The sequence below is a fragment of the Clytia hemisphaerica genome, unplaced genomic scaffold (assembly GCF_902728285.1).
Source record: "Clytia hemisphaerica strain Z4C2 unplaced genomic scaffold, Clytia hemisphaerica genome assembly, whole genome shotgun sequence".
Classification (NCBI taxonomy): Eukaryota; Metazoa; Cnidaria; class Hydrozoa; order Leptothecata; family Clytiidae; genus Clytia; species Clytia hemisphaerica.
In genome coordinates, this window is record NW_027104567.1 from 156,210 (window position 1) to 178,753 (window position 22,544).

The 22,544-nt window shown below is 35.0% G+C and overlaps 1 protein-coding gene across 1 annotated transcript; it reads right to left on the bottom strand.

The window, feature by feature from the left end:
- Positions 1–270: 270 nt before the first annotated feature.
- On the bottom strand, positions 271–14,646 carry LOC136823401 (protein lifeguard 4-like). Its single transcript, XM_067079584.1, has 7 exons — positions 14,477–14,646; positions 5,717–5,825; positions 4,732–4,837; positions 4,295–4,328; positions 3,856–3,973; positions 3,108–3,153; positions 271–1,418 (listed from the first exon to the last, which is right to left on the bottom strand). Exons 1-7 carry the CDS (start codon positions 14,574–14,576, stop codon positions 1,212–1,214), a joined length of 720 nt encoding a protein of 239 aa, XP_066935685.1. The 5' UTR covers positions 14,577–14,646; the 3' UTR covers positions 271–1,211.
- Between the last annotated feature and the right edge of the window lie 7,898 nt (positions 14,647–22,544).

Here is a 22,544-nt window from a genome sequence, read left to right on the forward strand (position 1 = left end):
GTGACGACAATGTTATGTGAGTCTAAGTCTAAATCTCATTGAGATTGATCATTTTTCATCAGGTGCATATCACATGGCTAAAGAAATGAGCTACATAAATGATATCCCTTCTTTTATGTTACTAACAACAGGAGTGTAAAATGACGTCGTTCCAAATCCCCAGCATTGAAAAAAATTCAGATTTGAAAAATTGAATACCTTATCCCCAATCGCTAACTTAACCTGAAGTTAAAACGGTTTGCCCATAGCAGAAAAGGAGATTAAAAAATGTCCCAAATAATTAAACTATATTACAAGACTCAATAAAATTAAAGAAAATAGATTTAGAAATAAAATTAAACTAAATATACACCCTCAAAGACACAATAAAAGTATGTATAAATTTGTTTTAGAAAAATGATATTTTAAAAGTATAATTTCAAAGTAATAGAAACATTTTAGAGCGCAATCACTACAAAAGAAGGTTCTTTCTTTCAGCTGATCTGCTATCGAAACGTGTACTAATGACTAAATTTAATCTTGTAATAACAAACAAGCAATTTTTCCAAATATCTTTTAATTCATACATCAAATAAAAGTATGAAACCTGCAGTAGCACAGCTTCAAATAACAATGTTGTGATCTTAAAAGTCAGTAACTTTAGTACATTTAGTAGAAAATTTGGTCTAATATATTTGAATATTTGAAAATTCTATCTCTACCACTATGAAGTGCTAAAATCAATGAACCAGCATAAATCAAGAAACCTGGAAATTATTGCAAATTGTGTAATATTAGGCGCATGAATTAAAGTGTACTGCAGGTGTCTTTAGATGGTTATTAAAAAAAACAATAAATTTTCTTAAGTTGTATGTCAGCGATTCTAGACTTCATAAGGAAGCTAAAGAATTCATGATATGCACCATTGCAATGTCTTCCGACATTATATCACGGACCCAACAGCTGATTGGTCGTAAGTGACGTAAAAACAGCAAATACGTCACTTTCAACCAATCAGCTGTAGCGTCCGTAGAAGACATTGCAATGGTTCATATCATGAATAAAGGCCCGACGGAAGCAGTGAGAATGGGGAAACTTCAGCCTACCTAACTTTGAGCAAATGAGATTTTTTTCTCAAATTCCCAGCGAGTTTTATCTTATTTCGAGCCTTCAGCCTCCTCACTTTATGGTGATTCTGCTGGGGCTGGAATATGGTTGAATATTAAATGGTTTTAATTCTTATTATTCTTAGCCATTAATTTCAAAATCTCCAAGAACAGGTTAAGAATATCAAGATAGAGATTGATAGCACCAATGATATATTCTTCTGGTGAGAGCTTCTCCATTAACATGTGAGTATCAAAGATGATGAAACCAGCAAACAACAATGCCCCAACTCCAGCCATGACTGTCTGAACAGCCTCAACTTGGAAAAACATCTAAAAGAATTAAGTTAAAAGAATTATTTAAGAACAAGCAACATGCTGAATGGACCTACCTAATGATTAACATCAGATGAAAATAAGAAAAAAGTGACAATAATTGTACAAAAATTCAGAATGGAAAAATAAAGCTTGTGTGTTGAATAATGTAAAATGGTAAAAAGGAATGTCCCAAAATACGAGAATCACTTAAACCATTCAGACCCAAAAAACCTTTTGTTTTTGGCCCAAATTTGCCCAAAAAAATTTTCCTTAAAAATCTGGCTCCGTCACATTTTGGGCATTGTCATTTTGCATCATTGTGCAAAAAATCAGAAAATTATGAGTCAACATTGAGAAAAGCTACATTTTCTTATTTGGTTAAAGGGAATTTCCCCAAAATACGAAAATCCGTCTTTTAAGGCGAATAAGAATTTTCCAGGAAAAAAACACTTCAGCCATTCTTTAAAGAATCTTGCCCTTCATCTTTGTACAAAAAATCAGAAAAAAGTAATGACAGGATTTTGCACAGAGTCCAAAAAACCCTATTTTTAGGTAGTTTTTGGCCCAAATTTGCCCAAATATATTTTTTTTCGAAAATCCGGCTCCGTCACATTTTAGGCATTGCCATTTTGCATCATTGTGCAAAAAATCACAAAAAAATAACGAGTCAACATTGAGAAAAGCTATATTTTCTTATTTAGTTAAAGGGAATTTCCCCAAAATACGAAAATCCGTCTTTTAAGGCGAATAAGAATTTTCCAGGAAAAAAACACTTCAGCCATTCTTTAGAGAATCTTGCCCTCCATCTTTGTACAAAAAATCAGAAAAAAGTAATGACAGGATTTTGCACAAAGTCCAAAAAACCCTATTTTTAGGTAGTTTTTGGCCCAAATTTGCCCAAATAAATTTTTTCTCAAAAATCGGGCCCCGTCACGTTCTGGGCATTGCCATTTTGCATCATTGTGCAAAAAATCAGAAAAAACTAATGAGCCAATCCTGAGAAAAGCTGGTAACAGACGGACGGACGAACGAACGAACGGACGGACATGGGTTAATTTATAGAACCTCCTCCGGGGCACCCGGAGGTAGGTCCAAAAAGATGTAGCAAATATATACAGTGTCCTGGAAAAAGCAGATAAATATACAAATGAAAATTCCTAAATTCATTTATTTTGTTGAATCATCGAATAAAAAATAGGCAACAATTATGGGGGTTTTTACTTATATAAATTCCGCTCAGCTTTTTTCTGGAAACACTGCAATTTATTAGTACATAATAAAATGCATATAGTTGTTAGGAGAAATTGGCTGGCCAATTTTTAAGCATGAGATTGTTGAAAAGTTAAATGTATTCTCAAGCCTTATGGACGTTTACATATTAAGTTTACTCTCGGGTACCTAATAGCCGGGGGGTTTGGAATAAGCAGGGGGGGGGGGGTTGGAAAAAATCTCAAAATTTAATAAGCAGGGGGGGGTTGGAATAAAAATGTCCTGGGTGGAGAATGTTCGAAAAGGAGGCTGATACAGCAGAATTAGGGCAAAAGAGGGAACTTTCAAAAACATTTTCCAAAAAATTAATAAGCGGGGGGGGGGGGTTGGAATAAGAATGTCCTGGGTGGAAAATTTTCGAAAAATTAATTAGCGGGCCCCCCGGCTATTAGGTACCCGAGAGTAGATCAAGGAATAATGTTTTTTCATTCTTACTGTCATGAAACTGCATAAAATCAAGATCCATAACATTGAGAAAAGTCTGAAAGGGAAAAAAAAAGTGATTTAAATTGTTGTAATGTCTAGAATACTCTATTACTAATTGCAAAAGCTCATAAGGTACATTCATTACTGACTTTATAAAGCTGGCCTTATTAACCAGTAATCTGTGCAAATGAATATAATATTAGTGTTCAGTTTGAAGACGTTAGTTTAGTTTCTTCGCTTCAATGCAACGACTTCAATCCAATTCCGAGGGACCGCAAATGACGTTATTGCCCTATAACCTGGGCGGTTAATGATATTTCAGCCCTCTGAAGCCTGGCGCTTTAGTTTCCTCAGCGTGGGTATTACAATTTGAGTCACAAAACCTTTCAATATCGCCCGCCGATTGAACCTTTAATGAGTTACTTAATGTCCGCTATATGGATAATAATTGTGATTTTCTTTGCAAAAAATCAGTATTCGTCCATCATTTCTCAACACTTGTTGGTTGAATGATTGTTTGAAAAAGTTTAGCATAATTAATTTACGAAAAACAGGCAAAAATATATTGCCTATTTTAGCCAACAATTACAACTGACTGATGAAACTTACGATTCTTAATTAATTGAACGAGTTTGTAGATAATTTTGGGTAAAATTAATGAAGAATCGTAAGTTTCATCAGTCAGTTGTAATTGTTGGCTAAAATAGGCAATATATTGAGCTCAAAGAGCTTTATAATACAATGAAAATATAGTTACCCTGCTCCCCATGAGCTGAAATCACGTTTGGATTGGAAAGTGTATACAGTCAAGGCAATGACTGTAGCCATTGTAAGCCCAAAGGCTTGAAGGACAACCGCCGAATCATATAGGGTTACTAAAAATGAAAAAAGATTTTAATGAATGAAAATATTTACCACTGAAGTCATAATAATGCACTTTTTAACCAATAAGAATTAACTTTTTGAGGAGAATACTATTCAACAGAGTACACACTATTTTTAACCAATTCTGACGCCATGTCAGGGTGAAGAATGATAGCTATTCCTTAGCAAAATAAAAAAAAACGAAAAGGTATGTGTTATATGGTTTGCTCTAGATGACATTATTCGCAGGAAGAGTTCTAGACTATTCAAAACATTTGTATAAAATGTCAAACTTCAGGATAAAAAAATGGGATAAAAATTATATCTTATACCAATGAATCCTACAGTATATGCTTCAACCAATGTCTAAAAGAAAACAGAAATTTCAGATCAACAGTAGAAATTTGACTATGACAGAAAGTCAAAATAGTAAAGGAACCACTGTGAGTGAGTGAATTGCTCAGCAATAAATCCAAGCCCAGAATTCATCTTTTAAAGCTTAACACATCACCAGCATCAACTGCCTAGCAATCTGATACAACACTTTAATCTAGGATTTTGTTATGTTTGCATTTTTTTGAAACATGCTCTTAACAGCGACAAAAGAATGTCTATTTACTAAATAAAAAACTCAAATCTCATCAATAACTGAAAAAACAAAGGGGAATTCCAAATGTACGGTATTCCCCTAATTTGTGAATAGGGGTTTTCCCTTTATATTCATCTTATTTTAGCATACATTACTAAAAATATGTATTTTACAACTTACAAATGCAAAAAGTAAATAAAAATTGATCGGTGTTTGATTCTTGTATATATGTAATGCAATGATAAGTCCGAAGGAAGCAAAACAACCAAGGTACAGTAGATTCGGACTAAAAAATTAAAGATAAGATTCAGCAGATATCTATACGTGAGCGTGATCGTTAAAACAATCATTTGGAACACAAATTGTGATGATTTATTAATATTCATATTGTTTGTTTTCACTATTGATTGTCCCCTGGTGCCCATTGGGGTGTTATTAAGGGAGGGGATTGGAAAAGAATATCTCATCACAAATTGAGTAATTTGGCTAAGAATATTGATGGATGAATGTATTTATAAGCAAATAGTGAATAGTGAAAAATTAACGATCCAATTTTCAACAAAGTCCAAATATCCTTTTTTAATCTTTTTTGGCTGGAATTTGCACCCAATAATTTTTATTTCCAAAATCAGGCTCCATCATATTTTGGGCATTATCATTTTGCATCATTGTGTAAAAATTCAGAAAAAAACTAATGAGCCAATCCCGAGAAAACCTAATGAAATGACAGACGGACAGATGGACATACAAAGGTCAATTTATAGGACCCCCCCTTAAGGTAGGTCCAAAATCGTCACACAACAATAAAGTGAAGTAGGAACATTCATCTGCAAAGGCAATAAAGGAATAAAGGAATCAAAAAGAACCCATCTCCTTTTCTAAACCAGATTTTTTGGTTTTGAATAAACAGGGGAACCTAATTTACCAGGGGTTTGGAAATTGTACCTCTAAATACCCCCCCCCCAAAGCCCAAAGTAAGGTAATTATATACTAAAACGTGGCTGTTTAGAGCAAGATAAGGGACTATTCTTTTGTTTTTTTGACAACTGAAAATATTTTCAAAAATCAATGGACAGGTCCAAGATAAAATGTTAAATGTTATTAAAACAACATAAGTCTGTAAGGCTTGAAATCAGCTAGGTAGATCTTTTGAATTATAACCTACCTGGACTGAACAAATGCTTTTGCTGATTCATTGTACATAAACAATCCACCAACAGCAGTTGTCAAAAGAAGTTGTGCCGAAAGTATCCCATAGACCTTTCGAATAAATCCTAAAAAACAAAGTATTATTTTATTGAAGAATGAGTTCCATCGAAAAAGTAAAATTTGCCATTTCATAATGCACAGTATTATCTTTCAGTATTATAAAGCTAGTGAAATAATAACCACCTGTAATGGTTACTTCGAAGACCAAAACTCAATTTCTAAGTCAAAAAACGGCCAGTGACCAAAGTGCTTGGAATTTTCCCTGTAGGCCACTTATAGCAATAGACTAGATGATACTGATAAGTGGCTTATTTCTTTAAATAATATTTAATTATTCAATTATTTTTTAATTAATTTTATTTGTTTATTTAATTAGATATGAATGAAACACTATGTAGAAGGGAGTACTTTTGTTTAATTGCAGATTTTGATATAAACATCACATACGGGATATTTTATTTTGTATTGTTGGAATAGGAAAGAAATAAGAGGTAAATTAGGCCTAGCCTAAATTGTCAGCTGCAGTCGCGTTTAATTATAATACTCAGGCATAATAAGACCTTGCCATAATCTTAGTATATAAGACATAACATCATTATAATACCTTTAGAACATTCAATTCACGTACCAAAGTTTCCAGAGTCTCCTCAACAATTGAAAATGTCCCTCAACAAATTTTACTCTTAAAATCAGCCATAAATCTTAAATCTTATTACAATTTCCTTAGAAAAGTCACTGTTGCTTTGTTTCTTAATGACTATTTGATTAGACGTGCTCTACTGATTAAAAGACGGTGAAAGAATAGGTCTACCGGAACAAACTACCCTCCGCTCTTGGTCTACTTGTTGATTTAAATATTTCTATCCTAAATTTTAGACTGAAGTAGAATCATTTGCTAAAAAGAACTGTGCTTATTTAGAGATAATTCTAAATAAAAAAGACTTTTGGAAGTCACCGAGTGTCGTAACAGATCTCACAATTTTCTGAGTAGGAAGAACAGACTTTTTTATATCTGTGTTTGGACGCTTTCGCGAATGCATGTGATCGCATTTACGCGTTTCTTTCGTTGCAAAGATTTGTTCCTTTTGCGGTCTTAAAGCCTCTCTGGCGAGAGTAGCGTATTCACATCATTTGCTATCTATGCTTTGTGGTTATGTTAATTAAATGACTTTAAGAAGGTTCGGTGAAATGGTGGCCAAATTGCTCTCCATGTTTTGTCAGATAGTGCCAAGTTAGAGTCGTTGACGGTAATATAATAACCTAATATCTTATATATTAAGAGGTTTTAGTGAATCTCCAAAGTCATTTGATTTGAGTCAATGAAGGACGTACCGTGAGTGGTCCTAAATCCAACGGGTACATAATGCATAAAACATAATGCATATTGCATAATACATAATGCATAATGTTTGAAAAATGTCAATTTTAGAGGCTGCAGCAATAGTGGGGGGCGTACAGGCCTTCGTAATACCGATATACCGATCACTTTTTCTCTCAATTACCGATATACCGATAAATTTTTCGTTCAAATACCGGTACCGATCAATTTTTCCCAATTTTTCAGGTACTTATCTCCCGGAGGGGGTACTTAGGCAAATATGGGTGCTGGGTATGCGTGGACGATAAAGGTTGGGTTTGTCACCATCCAAAGTCTCTATGACGATTACCAAACAGTAGCGTGGTGGGTAGATCAAGGATGGGCAGGCAAAAGTAGAATTTTGGCTTAAGGCGCCTTGTATGCTTATTCTGGCGCCAAATTTTTTGGTTGCATTCGTATACCAAAAGTTGAAGTTAAAATTCAGGTCATTTTTAGAAACATTTAGGAAATGGGAGCGAAGCGAGCAAGAAAAAATTGCGACATTGCTCATTGAGATGGATTGAGTAAAGCCAATTACAGTATAATGACATTGAACAAAATTTTTGACAAAAAAAGAACAAAAAACACAACCATGGTCATGCTTCTCTATTAGTCAGTGGAAAAAGTTAACTCTGTTTGACGCGAGCCAAATTTTTTTCCAAAACAGAGCATAAATTTGACCAAAAGTTTAGCAAGATGCTAAAAATTGAATAAGAGAACGGAAAACCATCAAGGAACCTCGAACTTTCATCGAAAATGGGAGCTTATCGAGTGATAGAATGTCGAATAGTAGAAAGTAACGGATAAAGATATAAATTTAATACTATCTCTAGATCCAAAAATGGAAGGAAGCTAGTGCGTGCGAATGAAGCAAGAAAAAATTTGTGAGTTTTTGTTTTGAATATTGTTTTCACCAAATTGGTCGTGGGGCGCAGTTAGATCTCCCTTCAAAAATCGTCTTATAACTTAATTGCGAGCGAAGGGAGCAAAAAAAAAAAATTTTCAAGTTATTTCTGGTCTTTGGGGGCAATTTAAAGCGCATTTTTAGGGTAATTTTAAGAGTTGGGCGTTCAAAACTCCACTTGGGGAGGCGTAGCCCCCTGCCAAAACGCCAAAATGGATCTTTTAGAGAGCATCAACTGTATTCACGGCAGGAAAATGTGTCAAGCAGACCCCTGGCTGAGACTCTTGCCTTATCAAAATTGCAGACATGATTCTTAAAATTGGCGTCCCCGAGTGTTCCTTATAATTTGTACTAATTTACGTGTGAGTGCTTAGAACATATCGTTCATATATTCACATGGAAAAGGAGGCTTTAGCCATTTGGAAAATTTTTGAAAGTCATCCGTAACCATATTTATCCGCATAAACCCTAAAAAAGCGATGAGAATTTGATACTTATGAAGAAGAATTCGAACAGGCTAGTGCGAGCGAAGTGAGCAAAAAAATTGAGATATACTCTTTTAAATATTGTGTATTCACCAAATTGGTGAACACAAGTTGTGTATTGCGAGCGAAGCGAGCGAAAAAAATTGCAAGATTTTAAAATTTATTCCACCAAAATTGGTTTTGGAGCGCAATGGCTCATGATCTTTGATACCAAGGAGGTGGTTGATACTGATAGTTGACCAAAAATACCGAAATACCGACATAAAAAAGGGTCTTTTACCGGTACCGAGATGGTCTTAAAATACCGATTACCGATCAATTTTTTCCTCTAATACCGATTTACTGATCTAAATAAAGGTTAATACTGATGTACCGATTGATATCCCGTACGCCCCCCCGCAATAAGCAGAATTTGAAAGATAATACTTTCAAAAAAATATATATACCATTTATATACTACCAGAAATTAAAGGGTAGAAAGCTGTAAATTTGAATTTTGGATGATAAAGAAATTCCATGATCCACTGGAAATGCTTGTCGCCATTTTGATTTTCATAGTTGTATTTTACAGAACGTGTGTAGAAAAAAACACCAAAATATCTCCTCTGTATATTACTTTTCTAACTCGAAAACGTATATTTTATAGCAAGATCTTTATTCTGGGTTTTCTCAGAGATCTTTTCGAACGAACAATATTGATAATAAATTTCGACGGGTTTTCCCTCTTACGCGAAAACTAGATCAAAGAAAATAGACTTCGAATCTTTTTACATTCAAATGTTTGTGTGTTTACCTTTTTTGAGAAAGAAAGAAGGGGAAATCTTTCTGATCTGTTGCATTTTCTTTTATTTATGCTGAGGAAAAACCTCAGTTTTATGATTCAAATGTTTTCTCTTTCGTTCGGATTTGAAAAGTAAATATCATGTCTGGGGAAATCCCTCTGATTGGAATGTTTACTTAAGAAACTCCGAAACTCTTCTAAAGAGGTTTTCGCAGTTTTTGCCTCTACAAAGGAGTAGACGGTCTCTTTTAAGGGCCGATAAATGACTGATAAAAATTTACCAATAGGCCGCAATGAGTTTAGTAAATTTAGCTGCTGCTGCAAAGCCTGGAGTCCCAGACCGACCCGATTGTCTAGTCAACTTCTTTTTTCAAGAATTTTTTGATGTAATTGTCCTAAAAATCACTAACAAGCGGCCTGGATCGGTCTAACAAGTGGTCAGGACTGGTCTAATGAGCGGCCACGAGCGTCTAGAAGTGGTCAGGACTGTTAGAGATCACATTTCTAGAAGGTCTGAAGGTCGATCTAAAACAAAAATTTGACCGCTACTGGGACACTCATAATACTGGACCAAGACCGGACTGATTTTCAGGTAGTTTAAATTGCTTGGGAAGTCACATATATACAAAACATATTTTTTTATTACAAAATTGTTAACGTTTTAAACACAAGCAACGAATTCAGAATAATAGAGGTAATTACTTTTACAACTTTTTTCACATTAATTGACATCTTGACATTTTAGTCATCTTGTTAGATGTTTTGTTTCAAGAGTTCTTGCAATATAGTTTATTTTTCAACTTGGCAGTTAGTCACACTAGGAAATCAAGCTTTCAAAAAAAAAACATCAGTCATCTACAGGATGTATTTGCAACAACAAGGATGAGAGTTACCTGAATCAATTTCAAGATCCCAAGACAATCAATCAAAACTTGAAAACTTAAAATGAGACAAAATGACAGATTGCAAACATGCAGCAGCCAGAATATCAACCAACCAAATTGTCATTCAATTCCCCGAGACAGCGCTTCGATTTTTAAGGCCTTGTTTATACGCTGAAGTAAAAATAATTCCGCACATGTAAATGGGTCATTGTTTGATGTCCGGCAAAATTTCTGGGAAAGAGCCTATCCGGCGGTGCACGGATCTAGGTGGGTTCCGTCCTCCTCGTAGATCTTTTTCTTGGGAAGTTGATCTTGAAATTAGTTTTCAAGGTTGGCTTGGCTCAAACTTTTTCATCTATGGCCCAAATTTTAGGCAACTTCTCATAGTTTTTGAAAATGTTACTTTCATTAAAAAGCGCCAGGTTATTTTTTCATGAATCCCTTTAGAAGTTTTGCGGCGCATTTTTTTGCTTGAGAGTCAAGTAAACGATATAGCGCTTTCACTGCATTAATCTTTGATACGCATTCAAAGGGTCAAATTGAAACTATTTTGGTGGCAATCAAAACTAACTCATCTTGTAGAGCTTCAAAAAAGAAAAAAAATGAGGGGTCATACACCTCCTAATGATAAGCGGTTCCAGAGATATTGAGATTTTGGTTCCGCTAAAATAGCACCTTTTTAGACATTTGAGGTTGACAATTTAGCCCAGAAATGGCATAAAAAATGGCACCAAAATATACACTTTTTGATGGTTTTTCAAATTTCAAAATATCCAAGTAAAAAAATCCAGATATCTTCATTTTGACTGCAGACTTTTATCGAATTCTTTTTGTAATGACTTGCTAACACTTCAAGGAATAAATGACAAGACATTTTTTTGAAAAAGAAGACATTGCATTGCAAAAAACAATAAAAACGTTATAAAGCGGAAGTTAAAATTGATGAACCTACCTATCTTTGTAATCAAAGCGCTGCAGAGGAAAAATTCCCCATGGCATATAAATAACTGTTTTAGGCTAAAAAAGGGTCAAATTTTTCAGTGGTACCAGTCTCTATATAATTCTAGTCCTCATTTTCAGGCTGAAAATGCTTGCCAAAGTACGAAAAGTAAAAAATAATAACTTTAATGAAAGAATTAATTTCAGAGAGTAGCACCATTGGATTTCTCAGGTATTTTCTGATAAATATGGAAAGTTTCACTGTCTGAACATTTTTTCCTCTGCAGCTGTTTGAAATCAAAGATGAGTTGTGAATTTTTTTGTGTCCCGCAGATCTAATTTTTCTAAAAATGGCCTTTAGTTGGAACAAATTTTTAGACAAAAGTGTAGAATATTACACCTGCATATTATATATGGTTGGAAAGCTAAAAGAAAGCTCTAAATTACTCAAAAATAATTAATTTTATAGCTCAACTACAAAAAGAACAATTGCTTGTCAAAGTTAGATCTAAAATTGAAGATTTTCATGAGCGTCAAATAAAAAACAAGCAAACCCGGAATGGCTAGCTAGTGTGACTAACTGCTTGGAGAGGGAATCTTTGTAAACATAGAATTTTTTTTCATAGCAGTCATTTGGGGGTCGGATTTAGACAGGGCTGTCGGATTTAGGACCACTCACGGTATTAAAAATCTTTCGCATTTGACGTCACTCGCTCGACAAGTTACACACTCGTTATTTGTTAACAGAACTTTTTTCAAAGAGGACGTCCTGTTGAATAATTATGTAGTCCAGCCATAAAAAGAATGATAGAGCCATGCATAATTACTGTATCATGCATATTGTAATAATTATGCATGGTTTTATCATTGTTTTTCTGCTGGACTACATAATTATTCAACAGGGTGGCCTCTTTGAAAAAAGGTCTATCCCATTGGGCGATAGGTGGTTAGGGGGCGGGCGTTCTCTAATTTTCCAATCGGTGTCTGGTCATTACGAATGAAAACAAACAGTTAAAAAGGGCGCACTATCAGTGAAACTTTTCGTGATATGTTATGACAGAAAGTATGATTAATAAACTTGGTGGGAGTTATCAAAACAAATTTGTTGTGAAAATACAGGCCAGATATCAACAGTCCCATTTTTCGACCAATTCTCCAAAGTTTAGATGTTAGAGCAGTTGACCGCCAGTTTTCAGAGTATGGCAGAAATCATCGAGATCTTCGAGGGCAAATTTTGATATAATATCTACAGTTCAGGGGCAAAATCATTGAAAACTGGCTATATTTACCTGTTTTTCTGGCTTTTTTTGTGGTGGGAAAGAGATCTTAGGGGCAGAGTTTTATGTTGAAAATTTTTCTTGGGGACAACCATGACATGCTCTGAAAACTGGGTTGACATGATAGATAGATAGATAGATAAATGTATTTACCGGTTTATACTTTACTGTTGAATATATACAGGGTGACAGATAAAATATGTACATGTCTCTTTTGACGATGCAAATAAAATGTTAGCTCAAGTTATGTACTAATAATACTATGTACTGATGAAAATAAGTAAAGTAGGGCGATTTGCGCTAAATCTGTACCGTGTCCCGTCCGAAATCATGAAAAATAAAGTTTATCTTTTAAGGTGGGCATCGCAAATAACTTGTGTTCGCGTAGTCCGACCGGCTGATGATTTTTCCTAATTTTCCAACTTTTTTGAGTCGGAAAGTCGGAAAAACGTATAATATAGTCCCAGCTTTATTCCACTTTTAATGAACCTTCCTATACCTTTTGTCCTTCAGAAAAGCAAAAACATTAGCCTTAATCCTTTGCTTGCAGCTCCTGTAGCCAGTAGTGTGACCCCCTGTATTATTCATTTTAATAGACCTTTTGTTAAAGAGGCAGCCATATTGAATAATTATGTACTCCAGCATAAAAACAATTATACAGCCATGCATAATTACTGTATCATGCATATTCTAAAAATTATGCATGGCTGTATCATTGTTTTTATGCTGGAGTACATAATTATTCAACATGGCTGCCTCTTTAAAAAAAAGTCTATTCTCCCTCGTGGTTTTTCAATTAGAGATACCACTTTTCTCGCCGCCATCTTGAATTTATGTCACTTTCGCTTTCTCTAGTCCAATAAGACACGGCGATTTGAGTCACGTGAGTCAAATCGCGTGTCTTATTGGACTAGAGAAAGTGAAGGTGAAATCGCACGATCTGATTGGATGAAAAAATTATTGTGTGAACTGGGGCTGAATATAATTCTCATTTTAAATTCAAGATGGCGGCAAGAAAAGTACGTCTTTTTGCTTTGGAAAAAATGTTGTAAATTCTGGTTGATTTTAAGGTTTTTTCCTCTCTTCTCTCATTTACTTTGATGAATAATACAGGGGGTCACACTACTGGCTACAGGAGCTGCAAGCAAAGGATTAAGGATAATGTTTTTGCTTCTTCAATGACGCATGCAAAATGTTGTTGTGATTAGGGTATCTTTTCGTTGAAAGCATGCTAATTAGTTTTTTAGTGATTACTATATCGTTAAAGTTTTCTTTTCAAATATAAGTAATAACACTTCACATTTCTCATATTATATTAACAATCTGTGACGTGATAGGGAGAGTACAATTTGATGATTGATTGATAACTTTGGTATGTATTTGTTTATGTTTGATTTTTTATTTCGAAGACCAGCCTACAGCTATGTCGAAATTAGAAGACGCATTTCGATATTAGACCATCCTACGATAGTAGTCAGTGAATGAGAAAACGGAAGGGAAACACACGAAGAATAGTTCAGAGAACCAGTGGACTCGGAGAGTAACCTAAAAGACCCGACGATCTCATTCGAACGGAATCAACGATCGAACCAGTCGAACCAAATCCAACGCAATCGACCGATTGAAATTCGATTGTCGAACGCAATCGAATCTCAATCGAACGTCAAAATTCTGGGTAATATTCAATTGGATCGATTATTGTTCGACTGGTTCGATCGTCGATTCCGTTTGATTGAGATCGTCTGGCTTTATTCTTGATCTTGCAGCTTCCCAACATCCAAGCTCTCAAACATCACAAGCCAAATGAAATTACTTTCGATTTCCCATAGAAATTATGCGATGAACAAGCCGGGGGTCAATGAATCGATGATCGAACGCAATCAAACGCAATCGAACATCAATCGAACGCAATCGAATATCAATCGAATCTGAATAATGCGATAATATTCGATTGAGATTTGACTGCGTTCGACAATCGAATTTCAATCGGTCGATTGCGTTCGATTTGGTTCGACTGGTTCGATCGTCGATTCCGTTCGATTGAGATCGTCTGGAAATGACGATATGAAAATAAAATCAGAGACCTTACCTAGCCTGAGTGATACTTTACTCTGAACAAAGGTATCACTGAAGACTTCTGGGGTCTCCTTTCTCTCTTTTAGTGCGTCCATATTGAGTGAAAAATCCATGTCTAATCTTTAAATTGAAGTTTTCTTCATTCACTTCACCTGTTCACCACATTCACGAAAAGCTGAAAAGTGAAAGTTTGCAGAAAAAAAAACTGGTGGGCATTCCTGTTTGTTTTTTTTACCTATCAAATTTACTGACCGAAAAGCCTACCTTAAACATGAAGGGTTTCTTTTAAATTCTACGTCTGGTATATTATGACTATCGGTCTGCAAATTACCATAAAAAGAATTACGTAATTATTGTGATAGATAAACATACTCGTAAAGCGCACTAGACTCAACTCGGAAATAACTTCCTTTTGACTTTCGTTAAGGTGGGATGATTTTTAGAGGGGCTAGTTCTTAAGTCGCTACCTTAATTCAAAAGGGGCCTAAGTCCAGGTACCGCCCAGTTCAAAAGGGGCCTAAGTCCATTTTTATGAAATTTGAGATCTTTAGTTTTTCTCAATCTCTGGCTCATTTGCTCTCTTTTGATCTACATAACAAGTAGTTTTTAAAGTTAAAAAGGTTCAAAACTTCATACTGAAGCTCTGATAAAAGTGATGTTTAATTCAAAAGAGGCCTAAGTCCATCATCTTTTTACAATTAAGGGCCTAAGTCCATCAACTTTTTACAATAAAAAGGCCTAAGTCCACCAAAATAAGTTTGTTAAGTTTTGAAGAGGCCTAAGTCCAATTGAATTGCAAATGGGCCTAAGTCCATGCATCCTAAAAAGTTTAATTGAGTTTTTCTTTATTTTACTGAGATTGTCTTTTCTCTTTATCTTGAATCTAGGTGTAAGTGGTTTTATTTTGGAGTGTCATATGTGCAGGTTTTGAACTCTAAAAGGCAGAAATTAACCCTCACACGTTTTTCAAAATTCATGTTTAATTCAAAAAAGGCCTAAGTCCACTCTGCAAGATTTACTAAGATGCACCTGCTACATACAAAAATATATTCCTTTCAAACGAATGCCTTTTCATTGGAAAAACAACTTATAGCTATGGCTTTCAGAAAACATTTACTTCAAAGCTTTACCATCAAAAATGGTTTCAGAATCAAGGAAAAACTTTAATTGCAATTTTCTCAAAATGACCCAAATGGACTTAGGCCCCTTTTGAATTAAGGCTCGCAGGACTTAGGCCCCTTTTGAATTAAGGTAGCGAAGTGTACTTTTGAAAGATGTCCAGAGGAAAACCTGACAAAGCCATTCCAATTTTTGATTTCGTTTTCCTTTTTTTTAGTTTTTTAGTGGACCTCTTACACAACATAGCTATCTCCTCGTTGTTCTAAGATTTGAGAAGTGTGGGTATGTAGGTATAGGTGAGAGGAGGAGATAGCTATGTTGTGTAGAATTTTCTGCGTGAGGACTATTATTTTCCTCAGTCAGATGGTTGATTTTCAAGGGCCTTCAGTTTAACAGTTTAGGCGCAGGGTTGGCAGACAGTATCATACGATATCATCTACCAGGACGCAAGTGAAATTTTTCAATCTGCGGACCTAGACGGGGGTTCAGTTATTATCAGTTTATAGGGTTAGGGTTAGAGCTCAAGTCAAGAGTCAAAATATATAGGTCTTTTTCTGCTATCTTTCTCAAAGATTGGGCCATTCCAGTTTTTATTCGTTACCCCCCAATGGACGACATGGAATTTCCGTAGCAAATTGCTTTCAAGAAAGTCCGGAATTTCTGTAACAAATTTACAAAATACCTATCAAAACAGTGGAATTCCGTTACTGTAACCTAAAAAAATCATGGAATTCCAATACTTTAATGCAAAATTAAGTAAAATTCATGGAATTCCGATACTTTCTCTTTTAAAGTTTGCCTGGAATTCCGTGCCAAAATTTATTTCAAAAATTGATGTCATCCATTAGGGGGTAATTTTTTTTTTCTGGAATGACCCATTATAGCTAAGAACTAGGTCTAGCCAACTCCGTTTTGTACAATCTGGAGAGAGTGTTTTGATAACAGGCAGTTACATCAAAATGCTTCGAAAATGTCAATATGAAAATTGCGTAATCAGAGAACGTATGTCTCGCTCATTATAAAAAGGCCGAGACAAACTTTCAATAATTCAGTCTGGGAAATCCTCTCAATTGCACGCTTATGTTCCGAGGCCGTAAGCGCGCAATTACACGCTTATCGAAATTGTTCTGAAACGGGCGGTAAGCGTTAAGCAAGATTGACGGGTGACAGCTTTTGCGGTAAGCGTGTAATTGCACGCTTTAAAATTTCCTATATTTTTGACACGTAATTCCTTTCGAAAGCTCTGTTGAATTTCAAAAGCCTAGGCAGTTTTACTCAAAATTTATCGTAGAAGAAGATTCCGTAAAAATGGATTGCCCGTTAAACCATACCTTCGCCCGAATTAGAGAATTCTGAACCCCTTGAAATCCCTAAGCAATTTCAACCGGGGCGGGAGTGGGTGTAAATTATAACCATGCAATTACGCGCTTACGCCCTCGGAACATACATAAGCGTGCAATTGAGAGGATTTCCCAGACTGTAATTGGATTGTATGTAACATCAAGCAGCATCGAGTTAAGTCTCTTTGTTAAGTCACCAGGGGGTAAATAAAACAGACCTTGATACATTTATCGTTCGTTTCAACTCGACGATTCGTTTAAAACTCAGCCTCCTATCCTAAATATTTGGGGTAGGTAAGGGGCCATCGACTTTCGATTTTCAAATTTTTTAACGGCATTTGGCCGTTAAGGCTCTGACCCCTCCCCCCCTCGACGGCCATCAAATTACCTAAAGTTAAAAAATTGTCAAAAATCGATGAAACTCTAAATTTTCTCCTTCACTTTCATCGTTGTTTCGTCAGCCATCTTTAATTTCGCTACGGCTTCGCTCAGTTTACATTTAAAAAATAACGGAGATAATTGCTAAACTTTTTTCCGAAAGTTGCGCCAATTAATTATCTCTGTAATCATAATCAAAAGAATACACAGTGATCTGGAGTTGAAAGTATGAAAAATCGGGAAAACTTTGACTCGTTTTTTTTAATAACTCGAGTTTTAATAATATTCGAATGAAGATGGAAATTTGTGTATACAGTGCAATTGATGTATGAAATAGACTAAAATCTAAAATTTCCGAAAACTATAATAAGGTTTCTTGAAACAGAGCACTTTCGTTTTCTCGGGACTGTAGTGGTGCTACAGACCTAAATTTTGACTGTGGGACCAGATCATAAATACAATAAGGATAAAAACAAAAGGTTTTATCAATATTTTGAATCCAATAGCAGATCGCTGTGATAGCGGCATTTGAAAGAAAAAAGACTGGCCGTTTGCAAAATTCAAGGGTTGCGCGGACCGTCTAAACAAAAGGAACACGAGACATAAACATCGGGTCGTTTGTTTTGGTTAAAACTATTCTAAAAAATAGCGAAGTGAATACTTTAGCTATGCGACTTTAACAGATCTTAGTTGATAAAAGGAGGAAAAGGAATATGGAAAGTAACATTTGTATGGAATAAACGTCTCAAAAATCGATATTTTCTGGTGAAAAGAATTGATATGTTGTGAGTTGACCCCTAAAGAGATTTTCGACCTTCCCTTAACGGCAACATGGTTGACCCCTCCCCCCCTTAACGGCAAAATACCGTTAAAAAATTCGAAAATAAGAAATTCATACTTTTCCAACCCTGCGAATCTTTAAAAAAGAAGCAAACAATAAAATATAATTACCCTTTCCAAATAAACCTCTTCGATGGGGAGCGTAGTCTACTCTGACGTAATTATAAAATTTATGTGAAGGGAGTTTGACAAATGCTTTTAATGCTTCTGCTCTCTGTGTATTTACATTCGTTGTAATGTAATGTTGTTTGGGGAATTATGAAGTTCTCTGGAATTTCGATTGCATTTATTCAGGTTGATTTTTTATGACTTCTAATGGTACTTTTTCTAACGAGTTTGATTACTCTGTTCTCACACTTATGTCTTTTTATTTTGCGTCCTTTTCCGTGATTACTTAATTATTTATATTTTTATAAGACAGGTAAGAAGGCATATTGATGTAAATGACAGGGTAATATCACATCTCTTCAAAGTCAGTCATATCATTCCCGTAAGTTTGTCTAATATCGACATCCCTCGTCTAATTCCGACACCCTTTTTTAGAGACAGGAATGATATGAAAGCTTGAATCACTGATTGAAAAAGGATTATTCCTCCCTGACCACTAAGCAAAGAAAAACAGTTTCAACCTTTCTACAGATTTCAGCTCATAAAAAGGGGTGTCAAAATTAGAGGAGGGATGTCGACATTACAACACGTTGCGGTCCTATTTACAAAGGTGGGGACCAAGGCGAAGCCCAAAATTATTGGCCAGTGTCACTAACCTCGCACATAATGAAAACCTTTGAAAAGATTGCGAAAAAACATTGTTAAAATTATCTAGATCTAGAAGAGAATAACATTTTTAATGACTCTCAACATGGCTTTCGACAAGGTAGATATCTTGTTTGAGTCAACTCTTTTATCATTATGATACAATACTGTCATACCTTGAGAGAGGTATTAATGCCGACACAATCTATTTGGACTTAAGTAAGGCATTCGACAAAGTTGATCATGCAATTTTGCTACATAAATTGTCCCAGCTCGGGATCAAAGGAAAGCTATTGTGATGGATTGAATTGTTTTTGAAAGGCAATTTTTTCATTTCTTGACATATACTCAAGTCTTAGGGGGTACCAATCACAGGGGGTACCTACTAATGTCTGTTGTTTAGGGTAACTAAAATTCAGGGGGTACCTAAACTCCTAGTCCATGCCATGCTTGAAGAGTACGCAAAGCAATTCTAGCTTTACGATAGTGCCGCGGATCATCAGCAGTGAGGCTGGAACTTCGATTTTTGAGGATTACGATTTTACCAGCTTTTTAGCAATTTTTGCCTCGCTAACCCAAATCTTGCAACCTCTTTACCATAAAGGAAGATCGAAATTAGAGTTTTTCAGCGTTCCGAAAAAAACGCAAAGCAAAAATTTTTTATCTTCACAGGATCGATTCTCAACAACAAAATACATCTTTTGGTCTTTGGGTTTGTTTCTGATGTTTTTCCTTCAAAGCCCCTCGAGCGCCCGAGAAAAAAATGATTAGCTCGCATTCTCGCGCAGGCGAATAAAGATGAGGCGGCAATCTTGCACTGGGGGTGCTACTTAGTTTCCGCCCTATCTTGCGCCCATAATAGAATGGTCAAAATAAGGGGGTATTCAAAATGATAAACAATGTCGTTCTGTAAGTGTTTATTTTCTAAGAGTTACAAACTATATATAGTATATTGAATATTATTAACTTATTTATTTAAGTATTTATAAGCCCAAATTTAAATATCTGGTTAAATAAAAAACAAATGATATCAGTTCTGTTTTTCCTCAAACCCCCGGGAAAAGTTTTTTGGCCGACTTAGCTATTTTACAAATTTCGGAAAAGAACTCCCATAGGAATTCCGATACAAAACCCTATTGGTTCATTTCGGAACGGCTTCAAGAAAGTCATAATGGCAGATAATTTTAAAAGTTTCTGAGGAAATGTGTGGAATTTATCGATGTTGATGGCTTGTTGATTCTTTAAAGAAAAAAGATAACAGGTATAGCTTTTTCTAATCCTGGAATTATCCCTTTATTTTCATTCCTAGAACTTTTGCAAAAAAAAGCAAAAATAGAAAAGTTGTATTTTTTACTGCTCTATTCACATACTGAATTTGAAAGATCTTCTATGTGGCGTTTTTTGGCAAACTTCTAAAAACTAATTTTTGTCTCGCTTTTGCAGGACTTTAGCGTACGTGCTTGCGTGCAGCATAGGGTACAAAGTCCAAATATGTGTTTCCTGTAATTTTTGTATGAAGAGTTAGGTCTATACTGTCAGAAAATCAGGATAAAAGATAGGAAAGTAGAAAATAGGGGGAAAATAAGAGAGGATGCATCCTGGTGGATGATATCGTTTGCCAACCCTTAAGCAGAGGTTTACCGTGCCCATAAGAGAGGGAGATTTTTCCCTGCAATGCAGGTTCAGTCTGATTGGCCAGATTTTGTGCGCATTACTTAGCAGTCTTTTGCCCGCATTTTGATAATTTCAATGTGTGCGCATAATTTATGGATAAAGCTGACTCTAGAGAAAAAAGAAAAAAAAAAAAATGAAAACATAGATTCATTTAGAAACAAAATGGCTGTTGACTGGAAGTCTAGATACATGTGGCTGATGTTTTGATGTGGTTTTTAGTAGTTTCGAAAGTTTTTAGAGGTTAGAGTTTTTATGGTAAGTTGATTATGTGTGTTTGCCTGGGTTTCCAAAGTTCAGGAAGCTAGTCAACAAGGGCTCACACACAGACTGTTTTAACATTTTGTGTCAGACTAATCAACCTGCACGCCAAGCTCTATAATCTTAGAACTTTGTGAGGTGAGGTATTATTTGCTTTTTCTAAGTATGAGCTTGGATTCCCAGGTTAAAAGTCGAAAGTGAAAACGTACCATTTTTTACTCTTTAGGCCTTGTTAGGGATCTTCTCAAAAATATAATCGATTTTCGATTATCAAGTTCGATTAATGATTCGACTATTTAATCGAATAGCTGCCGTCGTTTAGTCGAATAGGTTCGACTATTTAATCTCCTATATTCGATTATTTAATCTCCTTTATTCGATTATTTAATCCTTGTATTCGATTAATTAATCCTTTTTTGCTTATATCTTAGGGATCCTCTCAAAAATACCGAATTTCGGTAAATTGGTTTTCGGTTAAACTCGGCTGTTTGTTTTGGACAATTTTCCCACCCATCGCAAGTGAAGAGGATAAAAAATGCTAAAAAATGATATATAAAAAAGTACAGGTTGTAATCCAATTTTCATCGATATTTTTGCCTTGAAGTTATATCTTTTTTCAACGTCAATTTTAACTTCACGTTTCAATGGAAGCGCAATTTCGAAAAAGAAATCCCTTTATTTTACAAATCATCGACACATATCTACTCATTCTCTTTAGCATTTTTTACCTCCAAAATAAATAAAACTTACTGGTTATCCTTGGGAGTTTTTGATATCCAAAAATGAATCACCATTGATAAAAACAAAGTTTAGATAAATAAAGGCTCCCATCGAAAACTAAATTTCGAAGGGAGGAAAGTCTGTAGTGAAAACTGAAGCAAACAAAGCATTCCATTTCCATACATACATACCTCTTACAACCATATCTCAATGTAATAAATGTTATAACTTTCTGTTTCAAAGTCTTTTCAAAATACAAAATATGAATAAAATCACAATATTTTAGGTTTAATTTTTAGAAAATGTTTTCTTCTCAAAACCAAACTCACAAATGAATTCAATGTTTTGATTGCAACATTTTCGAATCTTTCGAATGCGTGACGCAATTTGATTGGCAAAAAATAGAACTCACGCGAAAAACAATGCAACGACTTCATTTTTTAGATGAGAAAAAGTGCAACAACATCAATAATTCTGCGCGATGATTCGATCTCTTATCTAGCCATTAAAAAAAACCTGGATGTAAAATTCGAATCCATTTTTGCAAACAGAATAATAGAGCATGACGTAACTTGTAAGAAAAAAATGTTGCATTGACCAATCAAAATGCCATGATTGACTTTTGCGAACAGAACAATAGAGCAAAAGATTGTTTTCTTCCTGCTTTTATATGACGTAATGACGTATTCTTGATCTTGTGAGTGCTCTCCCTTTTATCCTTTTATCTTTTTTTTGTTTTGCCCTTTTTGATTTGAACATGAACACAGCGATGGAGTGCTATTTTCGAATCGAAAAACAATAACAAAGACATAAGAAGCAACTGTGTTGAGAGGTTGATCACAGAGGAAAGTGTGTGGAAATTAAAAAGATAGAAAAAGAAAGAAGTACTTTATCGTGGAGAGATCGTGGAATTGTTATCCAAACATTAAGAAACTTAAAGATGATGCGATAATGTGATTCACAAAAGGATTATTCTATCATTTCATAATTTATGATGCC